The sequence below is a fragment of the Petaurus breviceps genome, unplaced genomic scaffold (assembly GCF_028583685.1).
Source record: "Petaurus breviceps papuanus isolate PSGF00001 unplaced genomic scaffold, PetGlider_PUasm1.0 567, whole genome shotgun sequence".
Lineage (NCBI taxonomy): Eukaryota > Metazoa > Chordata > Mammalia > Diprotodontia > Petauridae > Petaurus > Petaurus breviceps.
The window spans coordinates 5,110,876-5,138,359 of record NW_027186383.1 but is presented as its reverse complement, the minus strand read 5'-3'; the positions used below and the strand labels follow the sequence as shown (position 1 = coordinate 5,138,359).

Here is a 27,484-nt window from a genome sequence, read left to right as displayed (position 1 = left end):
CCTCCCTCCTTCTTCCACTCTTAGACACTGACACGACAGATTTGGAATCTGGAGGAGAAATCGATTTTGAACATCTTGTTCACTTACACATTTCATTCAGAGCTTTATGTTTTGTTCCAACTTTTTTTTTTTTAGGAAAGGAGAAAAAATTTACAAAAACAAAAACTGAACCTCTCAAGCCATTTGAAACATAGATGACACGTGAAAAACTGGAAATAGTTGGTTTTGTTTTTTTTCCGAATTATTTGGCTTGGGTGGGGTTGGAAATTCTGTCTAGAGCTTTCTAATTCATTCCCAGAATTCATGGTCCCAGCCCCTGCTCTCCACCTTGCTACTCCCAAGGGTCTCTTAAGTATCCTTACTCTTCTACCTCAGAAACAACCCTGGCTTTTTTTTTTTTTTTTGCCACATCTGAAGTTGGCGGGAGGCAGGAATGGCCCCACATAGCAATAACCAAAGAGCAAAATATGCATCAACATGGTGGCCAGGGAGAAGTGTTCTGTTTTAGACACGTCTGCCTTGCCCTGAGAAAGCCAGAGAGGGAGGTAAGAAGAGACGCTATTCATGGGCCCCATTTGCCAAGCATTTGGGTTTATTAGACAAGCCTACCCTTCCCCTAAGAGACAACCCTTTGTCTCAATCGGCAAAAATGTTGCATCTAAATTGTTTCCACAGCTGAAAATGACCCTCATCTTTCTTTTGCTTTCTAACATGATTCAGTAATACCTTTAAAAAAAAAATAAAATGGGCCACCATCTCATCCCAAAACATTCTTTAACAATATACAAAAATAGATGGGAAGTGCTGCTGTTGGGACCTTTTAGGTGTCAATGACCCGTAACCCTCCCATCCCCTCAAGCTGCCCCATGATGTGTTCACATGTAGGTCAATTTCCAAATCAGTGGAGTTTCCATCCATCTACAAAAATCAATGCATCTTTGTGAACTTTTTTTTTATTCAAATAGATTTTACACTCATCTAAAGACACAATACAAAAATCTGTATAACTTAGGCAACACAGTATGAGAGGGACCCCTGAATTTGACACACCCACCTTGGCCAAAGGACAGAAAAAAAAAACCCAAACCTTTCTCTTTCTCTTTCTCTCTCTCTCTCTCTCTCTCTCTCTCTCTCTCTCTCTCTCTCTCAGCTGGAAAGAAAAAAATCGCTGTGGACTCATTTATTGAGTTGACTAAACGTACTTGAAATGTGATTGTTAGCAGGGTTCACAATTTCCTTTCTGGATTTCATCGTTACTCTTATTTATTTTTTCCCATTTTGTTGTTAACACCAAGGAGACTGCAGTCAAATAATACTCGGCAACTGCTTTTCTCTCTTTGGGCTGAAAAATTAAACAGATCCTAAATTATGACAGTGAATTTAGAAAGGAGGACTCCAAGGGCTCCGAAGAACATGTCTGAGATAATATGATGCTCGGAAGAATATTGCAATCACATCCAGGCAATCACCGATGCGTGCCAAGTAACTACCTTCTCAGCTAATATGCTTTTTTCTCCGTGATGACTAATCATGTCCTATTAAACAGCGGTAATGCTAGAAGAGCTCAACTATACAAGTGTAATGAAGCCAGTATTCTCCCTGGACAGATTAGCTACAACTGATTTGACACACACCATCATAGGGGCTTCAAACCTGACAAACTCTGTGCTTGCTTCTGATTTATGTCGTCAAGCTCCTCGGCAAAGAGAATGAAATCCAGGGGTTCCGTTTGGGAGTGGGGAAAAGTACTGATGTGCTTAACTGGCAGTTAAGGAAAGTTCCCATTCCTTCTTTCTTCTGCCTCCTCTTCCTCCCTCCCTCCTCCCTCCCTCCCTCTCCCGCCCTCTTCCCCATCACTTGCCGAGACAGTCTGCGGACAACCCGGAAAATGGTCGGTCCCATGCCATGTGTTAAGCATGATCAAAGGACCAGGGCCACGCTGATTTTTTTCCTCCCTCTTTCGGTGTTCATCATGAAGATCTTGAAGGAGGATGGTTCCTTCTGTGGTCCCCTTTCCTTCTCCTCTTCTATCGCTATTCTCCTCATAGTTGTCCAGATTTCCGTTTTTTTTTAGTGGGGTGGGGTAGGATGGACAGGGGCAGGTGAGGTGGTCAGGGAGGAAGGCTGCCATCCCTGGGGAAGGTGGGAGGTGGGACCTCACGATACTCACAGGTTGAAATTTTGAGGAGAAAGGGTACGACGAGGGCTGCTGATTTTGGGGCGCCAGCAAGCCGCACTCACAGCTCAGAGGATGGTGGGCATCCGGCCACTGCTGTTGTTTCGATTGTTATTTTTCCGGGACAGGTTGGGAGTCGCCATGAGGACGAAGCGCTCGTCAGGACAGCCGTACTGCAGGAGAATGTCAATGCACTCTTGGCTGGGGGCTTGCCTGGCATACGCCAACGCCGTGTTTCCGTGGGCATCTCGAGCCATGACATCTACGCCATACTGCAGAGACAAGAAATTCCATTTTAAAGCACTAAAGTGGGCTGGGGGTGGAGGAACTTGTCCCTTCATTCATGAGGCTGAATCAGGGTGAGCATTAAAAAACAAACAAGCCATAATCAGATAATTGTATTTCTGTGTGGCTTATTTTAAAATTCTCTATATATTTCATTTCATTTCAAAGTATTACTCTGAGAAAGGTTCCAAAGGCTTCCCCAGAGTTCTGCTTAAGAGGTCCAGTCATGAATGCTTGTGCTCATGTGCACGCACGCACACACACAGGTACATACATCTTATCCTGCCCTTCTGTCCCCCCTCCCCCTCTGGAGCTAGAAGGAACCTCAGAGTCAGACTAATTCTAATTCAATCCCTTCATTTTCCAGATGAAGAAACTGGCTGAGAGAGGGAGTGTAAATGCCAGGGTGTGGAGGGGATGAGAAAGCTTCAGGGATAAATAGATTGATGTCTCCTCCTTAGATGGTAAGCTCCTGGAGGGCAGGGACTATCTTTGCCTTGCTTTGTCTTTCCCGCACTTAGTAGGTGCATAATAAATGCTTGTTCCATTTTGGTCTTTCTATCTCAGGGCTGTTTTTAAGTGAATTCTTCATCAGTGTTTATAGAACTGAATATGAAATCAAGGGGAAAATGTGTGGGGAAATGCCAGACTCCATAACCTTCAGGGTATGGACAGTTGGACCACATCCCCACATTCTTTCAATATCTTTATGTATCTGAAACAACCACAAAAGCAAATAAGATGGATAAGCCAATGAGAGCATCAGGTCAACAATTTCCATGTTGGTTTCTGACTTTTCATCTCAATTTATTTTACTCTATTTAAAAAAAAATGTTATTTTTCGTGGAGAGGTCTAAGGACCATCCAATTAGAAAACTCCCTGGTCAAATGCAGACTGGCACCTGGAGCAATGAAAGGCAAATGACTTGCCCAAGGCCACACACACACAGCCAGTGTGGGCCAGAGGAGGGACTTGAACCTAGGTCTTTGGAACTCTGCCACTGATGGTTGACTGATCTCAAGTCAGGAATCCTTCTTCCTACTTGAGAGACAAGAACCTGAGATTATTCTTGAGAGGAAGACCTGAGTTCTGATCTAGACTCCCCAACTTACTAGCCATGCGATCAAGGGCAAGTCACTTAACCTCTCTCTGCCTTAGTTTCTTCATCTGTAAAATGGGGATCATCATAGCACCTATCTCACAGGGTTGTTAGGAAGGTCCAGTGAGATAACATCTGTAAAACACTTTACCAACCATAAGTTGTTATATAAATTCTGTTATTGTTATCATTATTGCCCTCAAATTTTGAAGGGTGGGCCCTTCTAGAACAAAAGATAAAGTGAAAGTCAAAGTACAAGGAAGTATTAGGAAGACTTGAGTTCAAGTCCTGCCTTACCAGACGCTAACCTTCTGTGTAACTCTGGGCAGATCATTTGACCTCCCTGGGCCTCAGTTTCCTTATCTCTAAAATGGGGTCAGATAGGATCTCCAAAATCTCTCTCAGTTCTAAATCTGTGATCCTTGACATTTAGTCACTTAACATTTCCTAGACTCCGTTCCCTCATCTGTAAAATGAGGGGTTGGTCGAGATGAGTTCCAAGGCCAATTCCATTCTAACTCTAGGCCCTTATGATCAATGACAAGTGGCATTTGACCCTTCCCTGAGGCTCCCCAGGCTTTTCCAGGCTGATTTCACGGGCCACCTTGTACCCCTCTGACTTCCTTTCTCTCCCATACTGTGGACATCTGTGGCTTGTCCTCACCACCCAGAGGCTGAGCATCTCATTCAATTTCTCCATCACCTAACATGGTGATGCATGCACACTTAAAAAGTTTGTCACGTTGAATGTTATGGGATACTTCCAAGTATGATGAAGAAACAGCCTGGGTAACTCCTGCTGGGCATCCCACTGGGGAGAGCCAGTGCGCAGATGGAGCTAGGCACCTCATAGGAGTAACTGAACATGTCTTCCATCTGATTAGTGCTTTTGGCCAATGCATCAAGATGGATTTTACCAAAGCCTTTACTTAAGTGAACCCAAATCAGAAAGTCGGAAAAGCAGGGGACTTGGGAAAAAAGGTCTTGGGGGCTCAGCTGCCACCATCTAAGATTTGTGCATTCTAGAAATGAGAAGGGAAAGACACTTTGATCCTGGAGAAATGAATCTGCTGTTTGTGCTTTTTTTTGTGAGGCAAAAAGGCAGGAAGGAATTTTTTTTCTTAGAAACAGAAGAATAGCAAAAAAGCAGCCTCTGATCTGGGCAGGATCTTTGACCTGAAGTCAGGCGTGGAAAGATTTAGTCTGAGAAAGATCAAGTTTTCAGAAGACTGTTAACAAACAGGGCTCCCAGGAAAACAGCTTTGGGATGTTTACCTATGGGATGCCTCACTGGAGACACTTCTTTCCTTTCAGATCCTTGCACGCCTGCCATTTTTTCGCCAGTTGATTCCAACCCAACCTTACTCAACCCAACCCAACCCAGCCCTATCCACCCTAATAAGTATTTATCAAGCATCTTCTCTATTGACAGCACTGTTCTACGCACTAGAGACACAAAGAACAAAAGGAAAAATAGCCCTTGACTTCAAGGACCTTGAATTTTACTGGCGGAGAATATAACTATGCAGATAAATTATCTGTGTTCATGTCAGGCCCCTCCCCCAGTAGAAGGTAAGCTACCGGAGGGCACATGCTTTGCTTCTGTCTTTGTAGGCAGATAACAGTGTGAATTTGATGAAAGGAAAGAATGCAGTATATACATGAGAGTTGGAGGAGAGAGAGAATGAAAGCGCTGAGAGGATGGAGGCTGGCTTCCTGCAGGAGGAGGTGTGTGAGCTGGATGCCTGTGCAAGGCGATGGCTCTTTCTCTAACAGTCCTGATGAGAATGATTCCATTTTCAACTCTGATCAGTTGCAAATCCTGGGCAAGTCATTCACCCCTTTGAGCCTTTGCTCCTCATCTGTAAAATGGGGATACTAGGACTTGTATGATCAGTGTCAAAAGACTGTTGTGAAAAAGACATCCTGTCAATGTTAATATGTCAGAGCAATGGCAGGTGGCATGCAGATGTTCTCTTATAGGGGTGGATTAGTATGTAAAGGAAGGAGACATTACTCACTGCACATTTCGTGGAATTGTAGATTTAGAGTTGGAAAGAATCTAGGCTAGGGTAAATCAAGGTAGTTGGGTCACCTAGTCCAACCCTCTAATATGACAGATGAGGAGGACACAGAGTGGAAGTGTCTCCCAGAGTCACATGGGTGAAATGTGCGAGATGAGTGCATGAAGAAGCAGGGAGTGAGCCTGGAGCGTTTCCTGAGATACCAGGGTCCGTGGGTTTCCCCCAGCCTGCAGGGAAAGACCAAGTGACTGGAGGGCTTCTCCCCTTACCCAGATCAAGAGCTGTACCAGAACCACGTTTCCCTTCCGGCAGGCCAGGTGCAGAGCTGTGCGTCCATCGCCTTCCCCGCAGGTCTCATTTACTTCTTCCCGTGACCCATGGGCCAGGAGCAGGATGACAGTCCGCAAATCCTCATCCGCTGTGGCCCTCAGCAGGTGCTGGCCCAGAGACAGGTCCATACATGGGAGGGGAGCCAGGAAGAGCTTTTGCTCATACTTAGCTCGTATCCATCGCTCCTTTTCTTCCCTGGAAGAGTAGTTGGTGGGACACCAGATTCTGGGTTAGCACACGTAAGCAAAGGTTAAGAAAGCTCCCTGCCCCCGCCAACCCCCAGGAGTTTGGAGGGAGGTAAACATTAAATATCAGGAGAGGTATTTCTTTTCTTTTTAAATTAATGAGTAAATGAAAAACCATTTGATGCTCAGGAGGTGAGCCAGACAAGCAATGCTGGTACTAGCCTGATACATTTCATACGTGGTTAAAAACCCAAGCTCTAGAAATATAGCGGAGAGTCACAGTTTCTTATTCAATCCTCTTTTTCTGTTCTCCTTTGCAAATGAAAATAGAACTGGTCTCAGATCCTGGAAGACTTGGGTTTTGAGTCCCTTCACCTCTCAATGTTCCATGCAAAGCTCCTAAAACTAAGCAACTGTGGAGAAGGCACCTCCTCACCCCAGAGCTCCTTTTTTTTTTTTTAAGCAATCGGGGTTAAGTAACTTGCTCAAGGTTACATGGCCAGTTATTTCTGGGTGTGGTGCTGAGTGTCTGAGCCCGGGATTTGATCTCCAGGTCGTCCCAACACTGGAGCCGGTGCTCTTACTCGCTGAGCCACCTGGCCGCCCCTAAGCAATTGGGGTTAAGTAACTTGCTCAAGGTTACATGGCCAGGTGTTTCTGGGTGGGTGCTAAGTGTCTGAGCCCGGGATTTGATCTCCAGGTCTTCTCAACACTGGAGCCGGTGCTCTTACTCGCCCAGAGCTCCTTAGATCAGTGAAACTAAGGATCAGGTTTCTATTGTTTGTTGATGTTTATCAAGTTCATAAAAAAGGCATTTACTAAGCGCCTACTATATACCAGTTAGTGTGCTAGGTGTAGGTCATATATAAAAAGAGACATAGCAAAGGAGACAGCCTCTGCCCTCAAGAACTTCAAACTCTAATAAAGAGACACCTTGCCTTCCTAAAACAGGCTTCCCAGTCCAGATCTTCCCCCAGGAGAAATTATTGCCAGTACCTTCCTACTCCAATTGTCCTTCCTAGGGCAACCTGAGGGAGGGAGTGGCCAGGGAAGTCAACTGGCCAGGCTCATTCCTTATCTTGCCAGCTCCTCCCTGCACTGGGGTGGATTTGGGGAGGCCTCAGTATGCTTATGATCCACAAAGGCAGGATCCTGTGACTGTCCATCTTTGGACCCAAAATGACAGTTTCTGTAAGTGGCAACGATGTTCCAAGTCAGGATTGAAGTGTTCTCAGGTAGAAATTCAGGGGAAATTGAAGGTGTCACATTCATCACTTTATGCCTGCTGAGAACAATCTTACACCAACTTCTTTCTCTACACTCTATTCAGTAAACATATTAAGCACCTATGGTATGTAATTCAATTGAATTTGAAATGGGGATAAAAAAAATCAGTCTTTGCCCTCAGGAAGATCAAATTCTACTGGGGAGTGGGGGTGGGTAATCTAACATATGTACAGACAGGATGATACAAAGCAGTGATTTCTAGGAGGGTACACAGAAAAGTCTGGCACCCTAGGAAATTCTGAGGATGGAGAACTGAACAGTGTGGTGCAGTAGAAAGAGTGTTTAGAGTTAGAGGACCCGAGTTTGAATTCAACCCTGTCACTTAGTAGCCTATCTGATATTGGGTCTCTGGTCCTCAGTTTCCTCATCTGTAAAGAGAGGACTGGATGGTATGGCCTCTACAACCTTTTGTCAGTTACCTTCTCCAAGTTTCAGTTTCTTCATCAGAAGATGGAGAAATTGGGGGGGGGGAGAGGTCCAGGTGACTTTTAGCATTTTGCCTAGCTCTAAATTGATGATGCCAGGGTCTTCAGATGATCTCCAAAGTCACATCCAACTCTAGGATTCTCTGATTCTGTGTCTCTCTCCTCCATCCTAGGCAGCAGCAAAAAGGCTTCCTGGTGGAGGTGAGATCTTCATGATTTGCTAATGACAAAGGGTGATTCCTAAGGGACAACTTTCTTAGGGTTGGAGAAAATTGCTCAGGGAATTCTGGTATGGAATGGGACAGAATGTAGGGCCTTAAAATACTGGTGACTGGTGCTAAAGAAAAATATTTGGAGAAGGCAATCTGGGCTACAGCATTCAGAAAAAACTAGAGAGCAGCGGGTCTCAGTGTTGGGTGTTTGAGTGTGGATGCTCAGTTAAGCTTTGGAAAAGGGGAAAGGCAGGGATGGAACTCTGATAGCTAGCTACCTGAGCTCATGATGACCTTCTGGAGAATATGGGATCACAGGATTGCTTTGGATTGCAGGTTTAGTTCTGCAAGAACTCTTGTACCTGATCTAGCCCACCTCTCTCATTCTACAGATGGGGAAACTGGGGCTGAGAAAAGGCTGGGGACCTGGTGCCGGGTTACCCCCATGGGAAGTGCTAGAGCTGGTCCTCTGCTGTCTCTCTTGGGGTAATACACTTTCCATTCCACTGAGTAATTCCATTCCATTTTGGCTCCTCAGAGGAGGGGGCAGGGAAGAAAGCCTGACTTCAAACAGAAAAGCTCACACTTATGAATGGAACTCCACAGTATCACTCTCTAGACAAAGAATGTCAGCATTTTTCAGAGAACAGGGTTGGCCTTTTCAAGTTGCCCTTCAAATTGGAAACCTAGAAGAACAGTGTCTAGCAACGTCCAACACCTCCCTCACCCCCAGCAATTAGGATTTCAACAACTATTTGGTGATGATGAAGAAGAGAGAAAAAAAAATCCTTATATTTAAAAAAAATTGCAGCAACCACTTCTACCAGAATTGGGATAGCCCACTAAATTCCAAGGGCTCTCTGTCCTCAAATTCAGGATTTCAATCTGGTGATGTCCAGCCAAACCCCCAAAGAAGGAACCCTAGGAAGAAAACTCATTAGCCAGGCTGTTTTCTGCCTGGAGTCCCCAAAGAAAGGGGCTGTTTACACCTTTCAACCCTGTTGACATTTCTGCTGGTAATCCAGTGTCAGGTTAGCCCTAATCTGTTTTTAAATACTTAGGCAAACAAATTCTTCCCCAGTAAATGTGGATTAGTTTTGCATCACTTCCTGGTCCAAGTGGAGCGACCTCAGAATAACCCCTGTGACTCCTTTCATCCCAAGATTTCGAGGACAAGCATTTCCCTGTAGCTGAGCAGAACATCCCTCATTATCCCCCATGAGGATGGAGAGCCAAGCCAAAATTCCCGCTGAACAAGAAATACAATGGCAAAGTATAGGAAAACAGTGCCTCAATGTGGCTCCTACACATTGTGTTGTGTGTGTGTGTGTGACAGAGAGACAGAGAGAGAGAGAGAGAGAGAGAGAGAGAGAGAGAGAGAGAGAGAGACTGTGTAGGGGGGGAGAGGGGTAAAACCAAACCAAAGTCTGCTATTTTTTTAATCATCATTTCAAACACAGTAGCCTGAAAAGCCTCTTAACTAACAGTCTTGTTTGAAACCAGTCCCCATAGAGGACAATGGCAAAGTTTACATGAAGGATCTTGGAGGAACAGAGCAAAGGTGAAATTGACCAAGAGCAGAGAAGGGAAATTGACATGGGGATGTTTGAAGCCTAGCGCCATTTGTCTTTCTCCATGGGCATCATTTCCCTGAACAATTTAATATCCTTCCAGTTGCTTTTTAATAGTTATTGCAAAATCATCACAAGTGATAAAGCCAGAACTTATCGCAGGGGTTATAATACTCACTGCAGTGATGGAATTTTCTCTTTATATTTCAAAATCCCTTAGCAAGAGAGCAATTATAATTACATAGCACTGCTCTTCTCTTTCCATACATCAATATGTCCACAGCGAACATGAACTCTTAATGCGTTTTAAATGTAGCCGTTGGTGCTCAGTTCTTCCCTTCCCTTCAATCCACCAACCCACCCAAACACAGAACAGAAATGACCCACCCGAATGGTTAAGTAGGCTGCAGCTCAACTTCCTTTACTTGACTGGGAACTCTGCTTGCCTGATTGAATGGAAGCCTGGGTTTGAATCTAGCCTTTCCTACTTATTGGATGTGTGTGACCTTGGGCAAAATCAATTCGCCTCTCTGAGGCTCAGTTTTCTCCTCTGTAAAATAACAGGGATGGACTAGGTGCCTTCTAAAGCCCCTTAGAGACCATGGACTTCAATAACTTCCTTTCATATATTAGGAAACAGGTTCAGAGAGCTGTGGAGACCCTGTGTTCAAATCCTGCCCCTGACACATAGTAAGTGTGTGACTATGGAAAGTCACTTGACTTCCCTGGGTCTCAGTTTCCTCTTCTGTAAAATGAGGATACTACTTGAGGTCTCTTCAAACTCTAGATCATAAGTGACCCACTTGTATGACTTTGGGCAAATCACAACCTCTCTGGGCCTCAGTTTCCCCATCTGTAAAATAATGGATTTGCATGAGGTGCTCTGAGGGTTCTTCCAGCTCCAAATTCTAGGATTACAGACATAGAGCATCTTAGAGACCACTGACTCCAACTCCCTCATTTCAGATGAGGAAAGTGAGGCACAGAAAAGGTTAAGTGACTTGCCTAGGGTGACATCTAGTAAGTGTTGGAGATAGGATTTGAACCTATGTCTTCCTAAGTGCAAGCCCAGTACTCTACCCAAGATCCAATGACGTCTCTGGGCCTCACATCTTAGGTCCTAAGTCCTTCTAGGTCTTCATCTGTAAAACGAGGGGGTGGGACTAAGTTGTCTACATCCATGACATTGGGTGCATCCCTCCATTTCTCTGGGCTTTAGGCCCTTCAGATGAAGGGGAGGGGTTTGGGAAGAGATTTCTGGTCTGAAAGCATCTTTGGCCAAGAACGTCTTCCTGAGCAGCATCTTTTCACACCAGAAGTTTACAAAGAAGATATAAAAGAGGCCAGAGGACCCCTTGTGCATCCATCCCTCTTTGTCCTTCTTGGCTTGGCAACAATATCCTGTCTATGGCTTTGCACACAAGCTGTGGCATCCTTTATGTCCAAGGTAACCATGAGAGGGTGGCTTGGAGAAAATCAAAGCTCTAAGTCAACACTTCTCTTTTATTCACCATTCAGCCATATTTTCCTCATTTTCAGAGGGAGGGGGTGAGAACAGAGGGTTAAGCAGAACTATGGGGTTTCCAGGAGATGGGAGGTACTTCTGTCCAAATCAGAAGCCGAGCCAAGCACCAGAGGCCCCAGCCTGGGCAAGACTCAGACAAGGGAGTTTCATGCTCCAAGGGCCTTAAGTGTCCCCTCCCTCTATTCACCTTCCCAGAGCCTCAGTGCCTTCATCTATAAAATGAGAATTGGACCAGCTGATGTCCAAAATGGTATATTCCAGTTCAAAAACTATTATAATGCTGAGATACAGGGTCTTGGAAGAAGAAGAAGAAATTCCAGCCCCCCACAAAAGTTTGGTTGTACAAAGCAAAAAACTGGGTAAAAATCACATAATTGGAAACAGTCAATTCCTTCCATCCTTTCTTCTCTTTCTTTCCTCTTTTCCTTCCTTCTTTTTTCCTCTTCCTTTCTTTCTTTCTCTCTCTTTCTTTCTTTCTTTCTTTCTTTCTTTCTTTCTTTCTTTCTTCCTTTCTTTCTTTCTTTCTTTCTTTCTTTCTTTCTTTCTTTCTTTCTTTCTTTCTTTCTTTCTTTCTTTCTTTCTTTCTTTCTTCCTTCCTTCCTTCCTTCCTTCCTTCCTTCCTTCCTTCCTTCCTTTTTCTTCCTTCCTTTCTGTGGAGTGGTACATTTGTTTTTAAGGATGTATGTCAGATGGATCACAGATTTAGAACCTTTCTCACTGAATCATGATGCCTCCTTAAGTTTCTCACTTAATAGATGAAAAAATGGAGACCCAGAGGCATGATGGAATTTGTCCAGAGTCACCCAGTGGTCCAGTGGCTGAGGTGGAATTCAAATCCCTATTTTCTTGACTCCAAGCCTTGCTGGAGTCTTTCCGGTCTGTCATCATCTGGAAGGGCAGCCCCTGGCTGGAGCCGCATCTTTCTGGATTCTGGTGGCCCCTGATGGAGGCACATGAAAGATGGCATCTCTTTGTCTCTCCATCAACCAGAGGACATGTGGCACGTACCCAGGCACAATCAAGTGGTGTCTACTCCCTTCCTTCCCTAACACTCACCTCTTGCCTTTTGTCAATAGTTTTCATAGAGATTTCTGGCCTGAAGAATTTTCTCTAGCATGGCCTCCCTAAACATATAATGAGAATAAAAATGCTGCTGCTGCTGCTGACAGTTGGCATTTATACAGCACTTACTGTGCGCGGGCAATATGCTCAGTGCTTCACCATTATCGTCTTATCTGATCTCTATAATGACCCTGCTATTATTGTCTCTATTTTACCAGTAAGGAGACTAAGGGAGACAGAGGTTGAGTGACTTGTCCAGAGTCACACAGCTACTAAGTATCAAAGGCAGGATTTGAATTCAAGTCTTTCTGCCTCCAGGTCCAGAGCTCTACTCACTGACCTGGCTTCTAACGTTGTCCCTTCAACTTTTATGTGGATGGCTCAAAGTCAGAAGTTTCTCTCTCTCTCTCTCTCTCTCTCTCTCTCTCTCTCTCTCTCTCTCTCTCTCTCTCTCGGCTAAATCTGTTCACCCCAGAAATCGTGCCTCAGACATAAATACTGTAATTGTTGCCCCGATGGCCCAATTTGACTTCAGGGATCCACAGCTTGTCTTGCTTGAGCCTCCCATGTTCCCAGAGGAAGGCCAGTCCAAGAGCAGAGATGTCAGCAGTAGATCACCTCCCCTCGTTCCAATCCCCTGAAGGACCACTGCTCACATCCCCCGTTAGCTAATGAGCTAAAAAATGAATTATTGGAGCGGTCAGCAAGGAGCAGAGAGAGGAGGCTCAGTGCTTCATGTCAGCCCTGTGCTGACATACCTTTAAATAAATCAGCTGAATAAGAGGCAGCGAAAATGAGAGTGAGCGCCACTAATCAGGGGAAGACACGGACCCGCTCCCTAAAAATCAAAGGCAAAGTACGTCCCAAGGACTGCCGGTAAATATTTTGCCTCTTCTTTCCAACTAATATCGCACTCAGGGTCAACGTCTTCTTTTGTTCCAGGGAAAGGCCCCCAAGACTGAGCTCATGGATAGCAGTATGTTTACTGGCATGGCCAAATGCATAAACAGGGTTGCTTTTTTTCCCTGGCATCTGGAGAATGGGTGATAGAGCACACATCATCTGGTGTGGGGGCTGGGTGGTCTTGGGTTCTAGGGCAAAGGCTTCCTGCAATGCTTGACCTTGCTGCTAATGCCATTCTCTGCCCCCTTCCCCCTCAAAAGGAGATGAGCCTTTTACTCAAAACCAATGGGGTTAGAGCCTACCAAGATGGAATCACAGCAAGCTAGTGGCTCAAAAATGAATAATCCTCGGCTAAAAGAGATGAACAATAAACTTGACGGGGTGTTTTTTTCGGTTAACGTAAGCATTTATTTCTCCCGGCCAATGACAAGGAAAATCAGAGGAGCGATGATTATTGATAAGCACTGATGAGAACACCTGAGGTCTGGAGGAGAACTCGGAGGATGCTGTCACGTGGGACTTGGAGCCTGGGAGGATGGGACCTGGCAGAGGGAGAACCTGGGGCGATAGGAGAGGAAGCAGGGGCTGGGGCCGTCAGGCCTTCAGAGAAGCCTCATCTTGTGCCCTCTACAGCTCTAGAGCAGAAGCCACTTTGGACTCCAAATTCACTGACCAAGAGCACCCTTGAGCCCAGCGCCAAAAAGCTCAAGATGGGAACTTAACCAACCAATAAGCATTTCTTAAGCAGCCCCAGGGGTATAAATGGGATAAAAAGGCAAAAATGATACAATGCTTGCCCTCAGGGAACTAGTCTAGTATGAGATAAAACATGTTCACAGATAAGTAAGGAGAATATGGCTGTGAAATAAAGGGTAATAATGGGGACATTAAAAACTGGGGAAATTAGGAAAGGCCTCTTGAAGGAGGTTGCACTTAAACCTAGCCTTCAAAGGAGGCAAGTGTTACAAGAGGTAGAGGTGAGAAGGAAGGCTATTCCAGGCATAAGGGACTGCATGGGCAAATGCAGGGAGGTAGGAAATGGAACATAAAGAATAAGATGAAGGCCCGTTTGGCTGGAGTGTTCAATGTGTGATGGGAAGTTAGAAAATAAGGCTGGCAAAAGTAGTCTGGAGTCAGATTGTGAAGAGACAAAAAGAGGAGCTTGTATTTTACCCCAAAGGTGATAAAACCACAGAATTTTCTTGAATGGGGAACCAGCACGGTCAGTCCTAGGCTCTAGTAAGTGCTCCCATTTTCAAAAGGGGTAAAGGGCAAATTTTGGAACCTAGAGGAAGAACTTTTTTCCTCTTTTTTGACAGCTTTACCAGATTGGATTAAGTTTTGGGAATCCACAGATGAATCCCCTTCTTGGAAAGGTGAAGCTGACTGGAAGACTAGTGACATCTGGAAGAAAGGGCTTTAGACGTAAGCAAAACAAGGTGTAGATGTGAGCTGTCCTCAGTATCCTCCTTTGGATTTAATCAGGGTGTCTCTGCGGATGAGCCATGATGAACTCAGAGTTGCAGGACTCAGGTGGAGACCAGCTCTGTCACTTAGTAACTGTGAATTTGGACAAGACACTGACCTCTCTGGGCCCCATAAAGGGACTAGATCAGCTGATTGCTCAGGGCCCTTCTGGCTCTAAGACAATATCTTTGACTCTATTTACAGGAAGACTATACAAGTCTGCCTCACTTGAATCCAATTCACACAGCAAGTCGAGACATCACCCATGATGTCACTGATCCTTTTGGAAAAATGAAGGAAGAACAGCAGCAATCCCTATGGGCAACAGGAGGGCGATCCGATGATTACAGTAACAGATGAAAGCGGCTCTTCTCAAAAGCAGCTGAAGCCGGATTGGCTGCACTATCCAGGCTTGGAGAAGAGATAAAGAACGAGGTGGGGGCCTATGGGGGCCGCATGTTGCACACACCATCAGAGGCTGTGGTTCTGCTTGGTTTTGTTTTGAGACAAGGTGATGTCACGTGGTGGGAGTGGGGCATCCACTGAGATGATTGTGGTGTAAAAAGCAAAAGCAATAGATAAAACTTGAAAAAACCGCTTTGTTTATCCTTGTGAAATTTCCCTCAGTGTCAGCCCAATGTTTTATTGTTTGGAATATTGCTTCTGTCATTTTTCATATTCACTATTTCTTCCCTCTGAGCTTTGTGTCAGTTTGATAAGCAGCGTCCTAAGAGTTCATCTAAGTCACTGATAAAAATATTGGACAGGATAATCCCAAGGACAGAGTCCTTGGCTGCTCCATGAGGAGCTTCCCTCCAGGATGGCAAAGCAGCATTAATCACAGTTCCACACTCTTTGGCTTTGCCTGTTCAACTAGCCATAAATCCTTCTGACTGTCATCTCGCCCACATTTCAATGTCTTGTCCCCAAGGATATGGGAGTCTTTGCCACATGCCTTGCTAAAATCAAGATACAATATGTCTCTAGGATTCCTTTGATCTAACAGACCAGTAACTTCAAAAAAATTAATTTAGTTGGCACTCTTTCTGCTAAGTGAACCCATACTGGTTCCTGGTAAGTGACATTTTTTTCCCCCATTATAGAATTTTAATGGTGGCTGATACAAAATGTATCCTACTTACTCAACTATGTATCACACTATCATATCATCAATGCATCATACTAATCAACTCCAGGGTTTGCTTAATGCTTCCAGTATCAAATCTCAAGTCCTCTGTTTGGCTTTTGAAGCCTTATAGCCTGGCCCCTCTCTCACTTTCCATTCTTCTTGAACCTGACTGCCCTCTATACACTCTGATCCAAGGACACTGGCCCCTCTCTCTTTCCTGCCCAAGACACCCTATCTCCTGACTCTGGCCCTTTTTCCTGGCTGTCTCTCCCTCCCACCTGGAACACTCTTCGTTGGGGCTTCCCTCAAGCACTCGCTAAGATGGAATCTTTGTAAAGAAGTCCCTTCTGGCCCTTCTCCGTGTTGTCCCTTCCGGCCCTTGTCCATGTTGTCCCTTCTGGCCCTTCTGGCCCTTGTCCGTGTTGTGCCTTCCCATTGAGGATGCCTCCACTTCATGCTGTGTATGGCTCATCTGTACTAAGTCGTTGGCATGTTGTCTCCCCGTTGGTTTGAGGGCAGGGCTTGTTTCTGGCTTTCTTTGTTTCATCCCCCATGCTAGGCACCTAGCGGGGGTGGGGAGTGCTTGATAAGTTCTGGTTGACTCGACTTCATCATTAGGTCTGTGTCATCTCAGTCAATCCAAGACGTTTCACGAAGTGCCTAGCTAGGCGCTGGGCGGAGCAGACACTTGCCCTGTTCGGTCCCACTCATCTCGGCGGGCCACACAAACTCCTTTGGGCTTTCCTGGACTAACGTTTTGAGTTGACTTTCCATCACAATGGGGACTATTTTCTGATCACCAGCTAAGAGCAAGTGACGCTGATGATGCCAGGGCAGCCTGGCAAGGTGCCTGTCTGTCAGAAACAAAGGGAAGGACGAGGAGTGACAGTGGCTCCATAAAGCTGAGAGGGCTTTCACAACTCACCCCCATTGTAACAGGCAGCCGAGGGCTCTGGGGTCTGCAGAGAGCTCTCCAGCCCCTACCTCCCTACCTCCCAGTATCGGCCAGTCGTGTTATTGTTGTCCCCATTCACAGAGCAAACGCAGGCTCAGGGAGTGAAAGGACTTGCTGAGGGAGCCAGCTCAGACTCTTGAGTCAGAAAACGCCTCAGCAGCCCCTGTGTGCACCTTCCACATTGGTTTTTTTTTTTTTGTTCTTGGGATTTTTCTGACCCCCTCATTTAACCGAGGGAGGCAGTTTGAATGACTTGCCTAAGGTTATGTAAAAGGCAGGATTTGTACACAGGTCTCTGAGAGCCCAAACCTAGTGCTTTAGGTGCTGGGATAGGAAGGACCTTCCTTTGGACTGGCTTGGAAAACAGTGTGATTCCTTCCCTCGCCCCAGGTGAGTTCTTGTCTTTTCATGCAGTGGTCAGGGTGGGTGGAGAGCCTGTGGCAAAGCCAGGCCAGGGATAAGCTGTCTGAAGGCTCACTAATGGCTCTGCTTCCCAGACAGTTACAAAGAACTAAAAATACATCTTACAGTTGGGGCCATCAGATTCTTGATGAGGTAGAACATCTGGCATTGGGGCCCCCTTATAAAGAGGCAGTGGGGTCAGGGACAGCTCTAGGGCTAAGAACCTGCAGCTGTGACCTTGGACAAGTCATTTCCTCATCTGTAAAATGAAGGCACTGGACAAGAAGGCCTCTGGGGTCCTCCCCAGTTCTGGGGCCATGATCCCATGGGGGAACGAGTCCCTTCATCTTTCTAAGGCTCCTCTGTGGAAGAGGATGAGCAGATTCTGCGGCCACCGAGGTCCACTCCAAATGTAGGACCCAGAGAGTGTACTGTTTGATGACACTCAGACAACTCAGAAATTTATCGTGTAGCTAGTGGTGCAACCCTATCGTTCACAAGATTACAGTTGGCTGATCTTATGTGGAGAGTCCTGAATTTGAGTCACAAGATCTGGGTTCAAATCCTTCCTTTTGCCTCTGTCTGACATGGCAATACCCTTACAAAAATTTCACTTACAAAGTGACAGGGTTGGACCGGGTGACCACTAAGCTTCCCTTACTTCTGCCTCAAGGCCCACAATCTTAAGCCGCTTCCTCCCTGACCTCAGTTTCCTCCTCTGTAGAATGGGGGGGGGGGGAGGAGTTGGGTCCATGACCTCTGAGGTCTTTTCAGATTTGTATCCGTGTTCTCCCCTTGGGTCCCTTTCATTCAGCTGGGGCTACGGAAGTGTAATTTGGGCATGCCAACCTCACCTTTTGACCTTCCAACCCACCAGGCTTTCAGTCCACATCCGGGTCTGAACCTCCTCCCACATCATCAAATTTTACAGCCTTGAGCATTCAAGAGGGTCACTCTCCCAAGAAACCCAAGAAACAACACATTTCTCCCACTAGTTGGGGTCCTTCCTGGCTCAGGAGCTGGGCCACCGTTGTCAGCAGACTTTTAGAATGTGTTAGGGCCCGAGAAGCGTTGGAGCAGAGCAGGCTGTTTCAGGGCCTGGGGTTGGGGGTGGAAATGGCCAGAGAGTCACCATTTTTTAATTGTAACAGGAAAGGCAGAGGGAGAAGGGGACAGAAGAAAGGGGCTAGCAGCAAGGAATGTCCAGAGTGTCTTCCTGCCTCCAGCCGAACAGGAACTGGGAGGAGAGGTGTGGGAGAGGAGCCCGGAACAATATGCTGAGAAAACAGAGGAGGCCTCTTCTCTCTGCAGGAGCAGCCCCAGCCCTACTGCCCAGGGAGGGCTTAGCAGTCCAGTGCTCTCTCACACGCATGCCTTCTCTCCTAGGCAGCGTTGCTAAGGGGCCAGGCCCACTAGGGCTAGAGGCCGACAAACAAGGGGCTGAGCACGGCAAACAATGACCATGGATATTTATTCCCTAATTACGCAGAGCTTCTCCCAAGGAATGGGTCACTGTAAATCCCACATGCCGACTAAAGGAGGCGAGGAGACAAGGATTTATAGTTATGGGGCAAAGAAGAAATAAATACCGCCCTGGCTGTTGATCAATACCATGAGTGTTGGCCCAACCTGTGGGATGCTTTATGGGCATTGAAGAAGGGAGAAAGGAGCGAAATTCATTAAATAAAGCTGCCCTATTAGGCTTATTACTTCTCCCAAGTCCTAGAGAGGTGCGCCAAGCAGCTGGCGTGGGGCGGGCTGGATCCGGCGTCCACATGGGGCGTGAAGCTGGCACACTCGATGTGGTCCCAGCAACAAGATCTATGTGCTCAGGTGCTGCCAGACTTCAGAAACTTCTGAGTGGGGGTTTCTTTTCATCACTACTTTCTGCAAACAGCCTGGGTCTCTGGCTCCCCAGAAGTTATTTGGACAAGGATGGGGCTCAGTGACTGTGTGATTGGCCGCTTTGTTCCATTCCAAGGCTTTTATTAGAGCTTAGGCCAGAATCCAGGATGGGGGTTTTCTGGGGTCCTTCCTGGCCACTGGACTCCCAGCTCCAAGTGCTGAGCTGAGGGGGGCGCTCAACTTCAAGTGTGCCAATGGCCTGGCCAGGTGCATGATGAGGGTTATGGGCATCAGGACAACGCTCCAGGGAGCAATGGCCATGGATAGCAGAGTAACCAGGAGGAGCCTGGAGTCCATGGTTCAAGCCTTGGCTCTGTGGGCTTGCTCTGGGACCCCTCTGAGCCTCAGTTTACCTGTTGGTTGTGGGTAATACTCGAACTATCTGCTCCGTAAGTCTTGTGAAAAAAGGATGCTGTCATAGCTCTCATCCTAAACAGACCCCCCGAGTCACCAGGGAGGACAAGGAAGAGGTTCAGGACTGATGCTGGAATACCAGGACTCCGCCCACCATGAGTTGAGATTCCACTGAAAGGAAACAAAGTGTCCACGGATGAGAGACACAGAAGGGATACAGAGTAGATGCACCACTCTTCTCTGGGTTGATTATAAGAGCTATTGTCTTCAAATTCAGGGCTGGTGTGGGCAGAGAGACCCCGTGTAGAAGGGAACTGGGGACTAGACGAGGTAAGGGGATCAGGGAGTGCATGCCAGGCAGGGGGCACAGCCTGGTCAAAAGCACGGAGAAAGTAGATGGAGCACAGTCACTGAGGCTTCCCAAGTAGGCCAGTTTGGCAGGAACATAAAGAAGTGGCGGCATTGATGAATTCTTAGTTCGGGTTCAGCTCTCAATGGTGTCTGACCAAAATGTACACTCAGAATGTCTGCATTGCAAGGAGCCCTTTCATTTGGACAAAGAAATGCAAAAGAGCTACGACATGTTCAGAGAACACAATGCTTATTTTGTTACCAATCAGCCAGAATTAAGGGCTGCGCACACAGTGGGAAGAAGACTGGGTCTGAGAGCTGAGGTTTTGGGGATGAATTCCAGCTCTGCTATTGTCATTGGAAAGGAGATCTGCCTGGCCTACCAGGCTCCAGCTGCCAAGGAATAGAACACAAGATTCAGCATGGACTCTTGGCTAAATCACCCTGCCCTTCTGGCCTCAGTTTCCTCATCTGTAAAGTGGAACCTTTCCAGCTCTCCTTGAATTTCTTGATATGACATCCACGTTTTCCATTCAGACCAGCTGGTGATCAATGCTGTGCTCTACAAAGGATGAGGGAAAACCGAGGTGGTACCTGTCTCCAGGAAGCTTATATTCAAAGGCAAGGCAAGCAATAAACAACACAGAGGAAAGGTCCATGAAGTACTCTGTTCACAACGATCCTTCAAGGGAGGTGGTGCTTCCACTGTCACCCCCATTTTACACATGAGGAAATGGGGGCTCAAAGCCACTCCAGGTCATTGGCATCAGTTGGCATGCAAGCCCAGGTCTCCAGACTCCCTGAGTAGACAGAAGTGTCTACATCACAGGGACAAGGACTGTGATTTCACTGTTAACTGGCAGTGAGTGGAGTCTTGGAAAGAGCCAGGAAACCTGGGCTCATGTGCTGTCTGTGATTCAGACCGGCTGTGTGACCTTGGACAAGTGCTGTCCCTTGGAAAGGTGAGGGAGCTGGATGACCCCAATGGTCCCTGTGAGCTCTGGATCTCCTGGGCCGTGAGAAGCTGAGCTGGGAGTGGAGCTCCCAGTCCGGAGGTCTCTTCTGGATCTTTCCAGTACCTGTTCTGGCCAGGTGAGCCAGGGCACATTCAGAAGGAAGAGACGAACCAAGTTTTGGAGATGCTGCTGAGATGTGGTCCTCAGAGGTCATCTTGTCCGGCTTCCCTGCCAATGATGGAATCCCCTCTGCTGTGCAGGTGAACACCTAGCCCCCACTAGAATACTTCCAGTAACAGGAAGCTCACTTTCCATCAAGAAACTCTAGGAAGACAATTCAATTCAATTCAATTCAGTGCCTATATATGCTTAGGCACAATGCCATAGGTAGAAAGACTGTGCTCTCAGGGAGATTACAATCTGGAGGAAACACCACCAACACAGATAAATTAATATACCAAACGAGCAAAATAATCATCATTCTATGGATCTCTATGTACCAAGGCTCGTTGTAGGTCCCCGAGACAGAAATACAAAGTGGGCCAGTCCCTGCACATAGTGAGCTGGGGGGAGGGGGAATCTGCTATGTTCATAGCTAAGTAAATAAACGCTAGACACAAAATGGACACGAGGTGATGGGGGGAGGAGGGCTGGGGGTACAAACAATCAGGAGAAGTCACTTCATTCTGGGGCGTGGGGTGAGAATTGTTAACAACAAGGAGAATCATCAAAGGCCCTTGTAGGAGAGGCAGCAATGAGGAAGCAGGATATTCTGGGCATGGGAGACACAGCCTATGCAAAGGAATGGAGGTAGGAGACGTAATGTATCTTTAGGAAGGGAGTGCTCAGTCAGATCTGAAGACTGTACAGACAGGAGGGGTGTTAGCACTCCCTGACTCCCCCAGGCTCAGTGATCAGTTGGACACGGGGAAGTTGAGTCCAGGGAAGGGGAGGAGAGATCAGTTTGGGTGGGTGGCAAGGATGAGAGGCTGGTGGGTCTGGGACAATCCTCATCCCTGATGGACGGGTGTGGGGCCACATTCCCAAGAGCTCTCCTCCTTTTGCAGCTGCAGATGCAGGGACCCCCAGAGCAGAGACCCTGCCCCAGATGCTCTGGGTCTTCTGGGTCCTTTTCAGGCAGGGCTCAGAGGACTAAGTTAAGGCTGATAGCTTTTGAATGTCAAAGGGACTTTCAGGCTAGCAGCCAGGGAAATTGACCAATACAGTGGCTAAGACCAAAGTCATTCTGTTCCTTAGGGTGGAGAATTTGTATTCTAGAAGAAGACATACATTTATTTTAAAAATGCCTTTAGCATTCTAAAGAGAAAGTTTCCCTAGGCAAGGAGACTACTGGGTTAGCTAGATTTTCATTCATTTATTTATTTTTAAAAAGTGTGCTATTTGACACCTTCTGTTTATACATCACAGTCATATTGGGATCTCCTTCACTTCCCGCCTTCCAGCACCTTCTCACCAGAACCCCCTTGGAACAAAGAAAGGCCAGTTCAGCAAAAATGACTGAGGACAGTGACTGTATCTGACAGTGTGGTCAACATACTGCCCTGTATTCCCCGACCTATTTTCCAAGTTGAGAGGTAGCTATATGTATGACTAATATTTATTGTCTATCATTTCTATTCTCTATATTAAATTATAGGATCATTATCGTCAGCCAGACCTTTAAAGGGCACTATGACAAGAGACAGTTTATTCTGCCACCACAGCCTAAGGGTACAGTGGGGCAAGAAGCAGCCAGCCTGGCAGAGTGGGAAGATTTACTGGGGGGAGTTCAAATCCCATCTCTGATTCTCAGGAGCTAGGTGATCAAGGGTAAGCTGGTCCTCTATTTTGAACCTCAGTTTCTCGATCTGTATAATCGATAGACTGTAAGGTCCTTGAAGGCAGGGGCTGTTCTACTTTGGAGCGGGCTAGATGTGGAAACATTTGGTAAACTCACATTTCCCCACTGGCAGCCTCAGAGGCAGACCAGACACCCTGTCCTCACTGGCTCCCAAGAGTGTTTATAATTTTCAGACACATTAGGACATGAATTATTTTTTAAAGATTGACTTTTTAAAGTTGGAGGGCACCACCAAGCCCCACCAGTCACATCTCTCCATGGCGTCTATATTTCAGCATTAGAAAAGGCTCAGCGAGATCTTTTAATGCATAAATCTCAATAAATCTGTGGGGCACTGCAGAAAGGCCGAGGTACTCAAGTGGAGGGCTCTGAGATTCAGTGTAATGTGGCATGTAACGCGGGCGTATGGCAGAGATGCTCTCCCTGGCCGTCCCTATGATGGGGCGCCATCACATTGAATTAAGGGTACCATAACAGTGGCTGATGTGATCTGCTTTGGAACATATCACATCATAAACAGACAAGAAGAGAGAAATGGAGCTTCCCCGAAGCTCGGCAGATGGCCACCCCAAGGAAGGGCCCAGAGGCTGGCTCAGAGTGCTTGAGCATCCTAGGAGGGCCCAGAGGCTGGTTCAGAGTGCCTGGCCCAGAGGCTGGCTTGGAGTGGTTGGGTACCCTAGAAAGGGATCCAAAGGCTGGTTTGGAGCACCTTGGTACCCTCTAAGCAGTCAGCAGAAAGAAAAAAGTCCACCGAGAAAAAAATCCACAAACAAAACCAAAATCCCCCAAGGTCACTGCCTTCTGACACAGGACAGAAGGTGAGGGAACTCCCTGAAGGTCTCTAGAAACCAAGCTTTTACTGGGGCCTAAAGTGATTGATTAATCATTCAATCAATAAGCAGCTACTACGTAATAGGTTCTGTGGTGGACATGGGAAACTTAAAAAAAAAAAGTGAAACAGTCCCTGCTCTCACTGGGCTTATGTTCTATGGAAGGGAGCCACAAGTTAGCTGTCCAAGAAGCAGGGACAGTGGTATAGTGGACAGATAGCTTGACTTAGAATTTCAGATCTTAGATTGATGGCCAGAAGGGGCCATAGAAGGCCATCAAACCCAGCCCCCTCATTTTACAGAGGAAGAAACTGAGGCAACGTGCTTCTGTGTCCAGTCCAGTAGGACTGAGCAAGTTACTTTTCTTCTCCCTGGGTCTCTGGAGGGAACTGGATTTGCTAACCTCCGGGGTCCCTTTCAGTTCTGACATTTGAACCTACCTCTAAGACGTCACTGAATAATTTTAAAGGAGCAGATTGTGCCATGATCACGAGGAGCTCTGCCACTTAGTAACTAGATGATTTTAGGGTCTTTAAGCCTCAGTTTCCTCATCTATAAAATGGGAATAATAACAAGACCTACCTTAAGGGGAGGTGGTGAGGATCCTGTCTTACCATCTGTAAAGCCAAATATGAAATGTCTGCTCTCGTGATTATTTAGGGCTGGAGAAGACCTTGAGAGACCAGTTAGTGAGTGGACTGCCTTCATTTTCCCCTGATTAAGGTCACAGAATGGAACAGCAGAGTGGAGATTTGAACCTGGACCCTTGGGCTTTGCATCCAGTGCCCTTTCCATCAGCACTAGCTGGTTTCTTCCATTTATGTTTCATTTTATTCTTTTTATTTTTGGGTGTTAGGGGAAGAAATGACAAATAGTACTTATGACCCCCCCAAAGAAAGCGAGAAAACAAGGGAGAAAAGCATTCCCCAACAGAGATTGGGGGGTGTGGCAGAGTGGAAGGGCAGATGTCTATAGAACATAGAGACTTAATCTCGTTTTCCAGAAATACCCATCAAGCAGAAGAGGCTGTTTCTGTCAGTTAGAGGTTTCTGGGGCCTGTTAGCAGCCACATTCACATATAGGCTGCTTATAGGCTGGGTGAATGAAGGCTTAGAAGAGGAGGGGGCCCTCCTGCCCCCCCTCCACCTGGTTTGGCCTAGACCAGCCCCATCCAGTCCAGTCCAGTCCAGTCCCATCCTGAGCAAAGCAACCAGCAGAGATGCCAAGCACATACCCTGGGGGATTTCATTTCATCCAATTCAAGCACAATTTCAGATTCATTTACAAAAAAAGAAAAAAAAACCTTACTTCTCTCCTTCATAAAATCCTCATCTAATTTTCAGATAAATTAAGGTCTAACCTGCTCACAATCAACCCTTCCTCTTCAGAAGTTCAACTGAATATTGTCAGAGTTAGTAACATTAGAGGGTCTTTCCCTCCCTCCCTGTTCTTCTCTCTCTTCTTCCCCCTTTTCTCTCTCCTTCCTTCTCCTTTCTTTCTTCTTCCATCTTTCTCCCTTCCCACCCCTTCCCCATTTCCCATGATCCCAAATCTAATGCGCATCCCTGTTCTGTGTCCCTAAGGGTATGGCTTATAGAGAATGGGGTGATAAAAAACATCTAAAGAGCTGGGGATATGGAGTGGGGGAAAAGGAGCCGGAGCCAGCTTCTAGTGCTTGAAAAGCTCTCGGATGGAGAGGAATTGGTCTGCTAGTCTCCCTGATCCTCCTCCAAATGCATTTTCCAGGTGTCTTGTCTATGAGGCACCTCAGAGCAGCTGTTTCCTGATTGACTTTGGATAAGTGCCCAACCCTTGGCTCAGGAGGGCTGGCCTTGGAGGGCCCCTCTGGCTTGAGCTCAATAATCCCACAATGCCTTGTTTGCCTTAGGCAAGCCATTTCTCTTGGAGCCTCAGTTTCCTCATCTCTAAAATGGGGATAATAATGGCACTTGTGCCTCATAGAATCATGAGAATCAAGTGAAATGCTATTTGTAAAGCCAAGGTTCAGAGTCAAGGGTCCATGAACTGGCTTAAAAATTTTTCTTAATTGTATTTTACTGTAATTGGTTTCCATTGTGATCCAATGTATTTTATTTTATGGATTTAAAAACATTATTTTGAGGAGTCCACATGCTTCATCGGGGTCACACACACATTCACACCTGCACACACACATGAACATACATGCACACACTCACACAGGCACATACATATACACACATACACTCACACACATACATACATATACACTTACACAATACATACACACACATACACACACACACACACACGGTAAGATCCTTCGTGCTAAAGAAATGCCAGTAATGATGATGAGATACATATCTCAAAGAAAAGCCCCTCCCTAAGCCCAAACCCGAAGGTCCCTGACCACGTTTACATTTGTGCCCATTCAATGACAATCTCTCACTTGACAAAACCTTGTCTGTTTATCTGTGTCACCTTCTCCTACAAACTATTTCGAGCACATGTGGAAGCATTATTTTTTTTTAAAGATGAAATGCCTCTAATCTGTTACCAATTAGAAGAAACATGTGAATATTATTTTCTAATTTGTGACTTGAGTGTGTCTCAAAGCTGAGAGAAGTAATTGAAATAATTACAATGGCTCCTGAATCTTCCTATTATGCTCTAGAAATAAGAGGGTGGGGCTGTCCTCGTGGAAGAGCTGCCCGAGGGCTGAATGTAGCAATAAGTACCTCAAAGCCCCCCCCCCCCAGAACTGCCACCAAATTGTAATTTGGTACCATGGTTCCTGGCAGCTGGCGCCCAGGGGCTGGCAAACTGATTAGTGAGCTCCTAATGGGCTTTGTGCCGAACTGGGGAAGGAAAAGGGGAGGGGGTCAAGAAGACAGATGAGTTTCCTCGCTAAAGCCCCATGCTCCCCTCAGAGACGCAGCTCTCCTGAACCACTCTCCCAACCCAGTGAGTCCTTTGCACCCGGCCTGTTCATGTCCAAGGTTTAACTATGATTTATAATGGAAGCAACGTTGGTTTTTTTTCTAAACCTAGATAGAGTGCGACTTGAGTGACTAGCTCTTGAAAATTGGTAATTTCTTGGTGGTTAACAGTGTCCTGTCCACCAATGGGAGTGCTGGGTGCACTAATAAATTTATAGTGCGTTATATGCCAATTAGGCCTCTTCAGCCATTGAAAAAGCAGAGCCGCCAATCGGTGAACATTCTACAAATGGACTCTTTAGAGCTGAGAGGCCCACAATTCAATTCTCATCTCTGGTTTTGAAAAGCAGGCCACGAATGTTGGAGAGGTATCTATTTGGGAAATGAGCAATTCATGCTCCCTACCTTTTACCCACCCCTGGACATGAGACCTGCTGGGGCTAAAATGGGGCATAAAGCTAGGGGTGGTAGTGATGGGACGCTGCAGAGCAGACGTCTGAGGGGCTCCAACCCCCACCCAACGAGTCATCCGTGAACCTCCCGCAAAACGCCTCAAGCAGGCATGATAACTCCCATTCTCTAGCATTGGAGGCCAGCGTCATTTTCCACAGGGTTCTGACTGGAGTAAGCAATGAGTTTGTTGTTACAGGAGCTGGGGCCCAGTGGTGGCTCTTCCAGTCCCTGTGCCCTTGGACACCTGATGTCTCTTCTCTGTGTCCCAGATTCTTCCCTGATGATCAGGGCTTGGACTAGAGGTCTCTGATCCTATGAGCTGTGTGACCCTGTGGAGATGGCTTCTTTTTCCTGGACCTCAGTTTCCTCATCTGTAAAACCAGGGGGTGGGGGGGTAGCCTCTGAGGTCCTTCCCAGTTTGTGTGATGATCCTTTTTTTTTTTTTAAATTTCCATGGGAATTTCATGTTACCTAATTTCTTATAAAAAGGGAATTAATTGTAGGAACAGCCAGTCAAGTCCCTGCTTTGGTGAGTGTTCGATCTTTTAGGTAAGAGGAGCTGAAGGGAGCAAGCCCAGCTTTGTGGTTCCAGGGGGAGTCAGATCCTGGGAAGTTCCTACAGAGAACCTGTCAAAGCCTGTATTCAGACTTCACTCACTGATTTAAATGTAAATAGACAAACCCAGGCCCCAGGGAAGCCACTGAAGGGTTTGTGGGGTGGGTTTTCCGTTTCATCCCAGTAGGATTTTTGGGTGAGAAGAACATATGACCCCAGTGTCTCTAGGGGCTGGTGAGAGAACGTTGCCTCTCCCCCAGAT

General features: G+C 46.5%; 1 protein-coding gene across 7 annotated transcripts in view; it reads right to left on the bottom strand.

Moving 5' to 3' along the window:
- Positions 1–935: 935 nt before the first annotated feature.
- Positions 936–27,484, bottom strand: part of AGAP1 (ArfGAP with GTPase domain, ankyrin repeat and PH domain 1) — a 702,732-nt gene continuing 676,183 nt past the window's right edge. For all 7 annotated transcript variants that reach the window (XM_069103139.1, XM_069103141.1, XM_069103140.1 and 4 more), the window contains 2 exons: positions 5,855–6,110; positions 936–2,448 (listed from right to left, as the gene is read on the bottom strand). In XM_069103139.1, the coding sequence (XP_068959240.1) occupies positions 2,245–2,448; positions 5,855–6,110 (460 nt within the window). In that variant the 3' untranslated portion in view covers positions 936–2,244. The remainder of the gene's footprint in view (positions 2,449–5,854; positions 6,111–27,484) is intronic.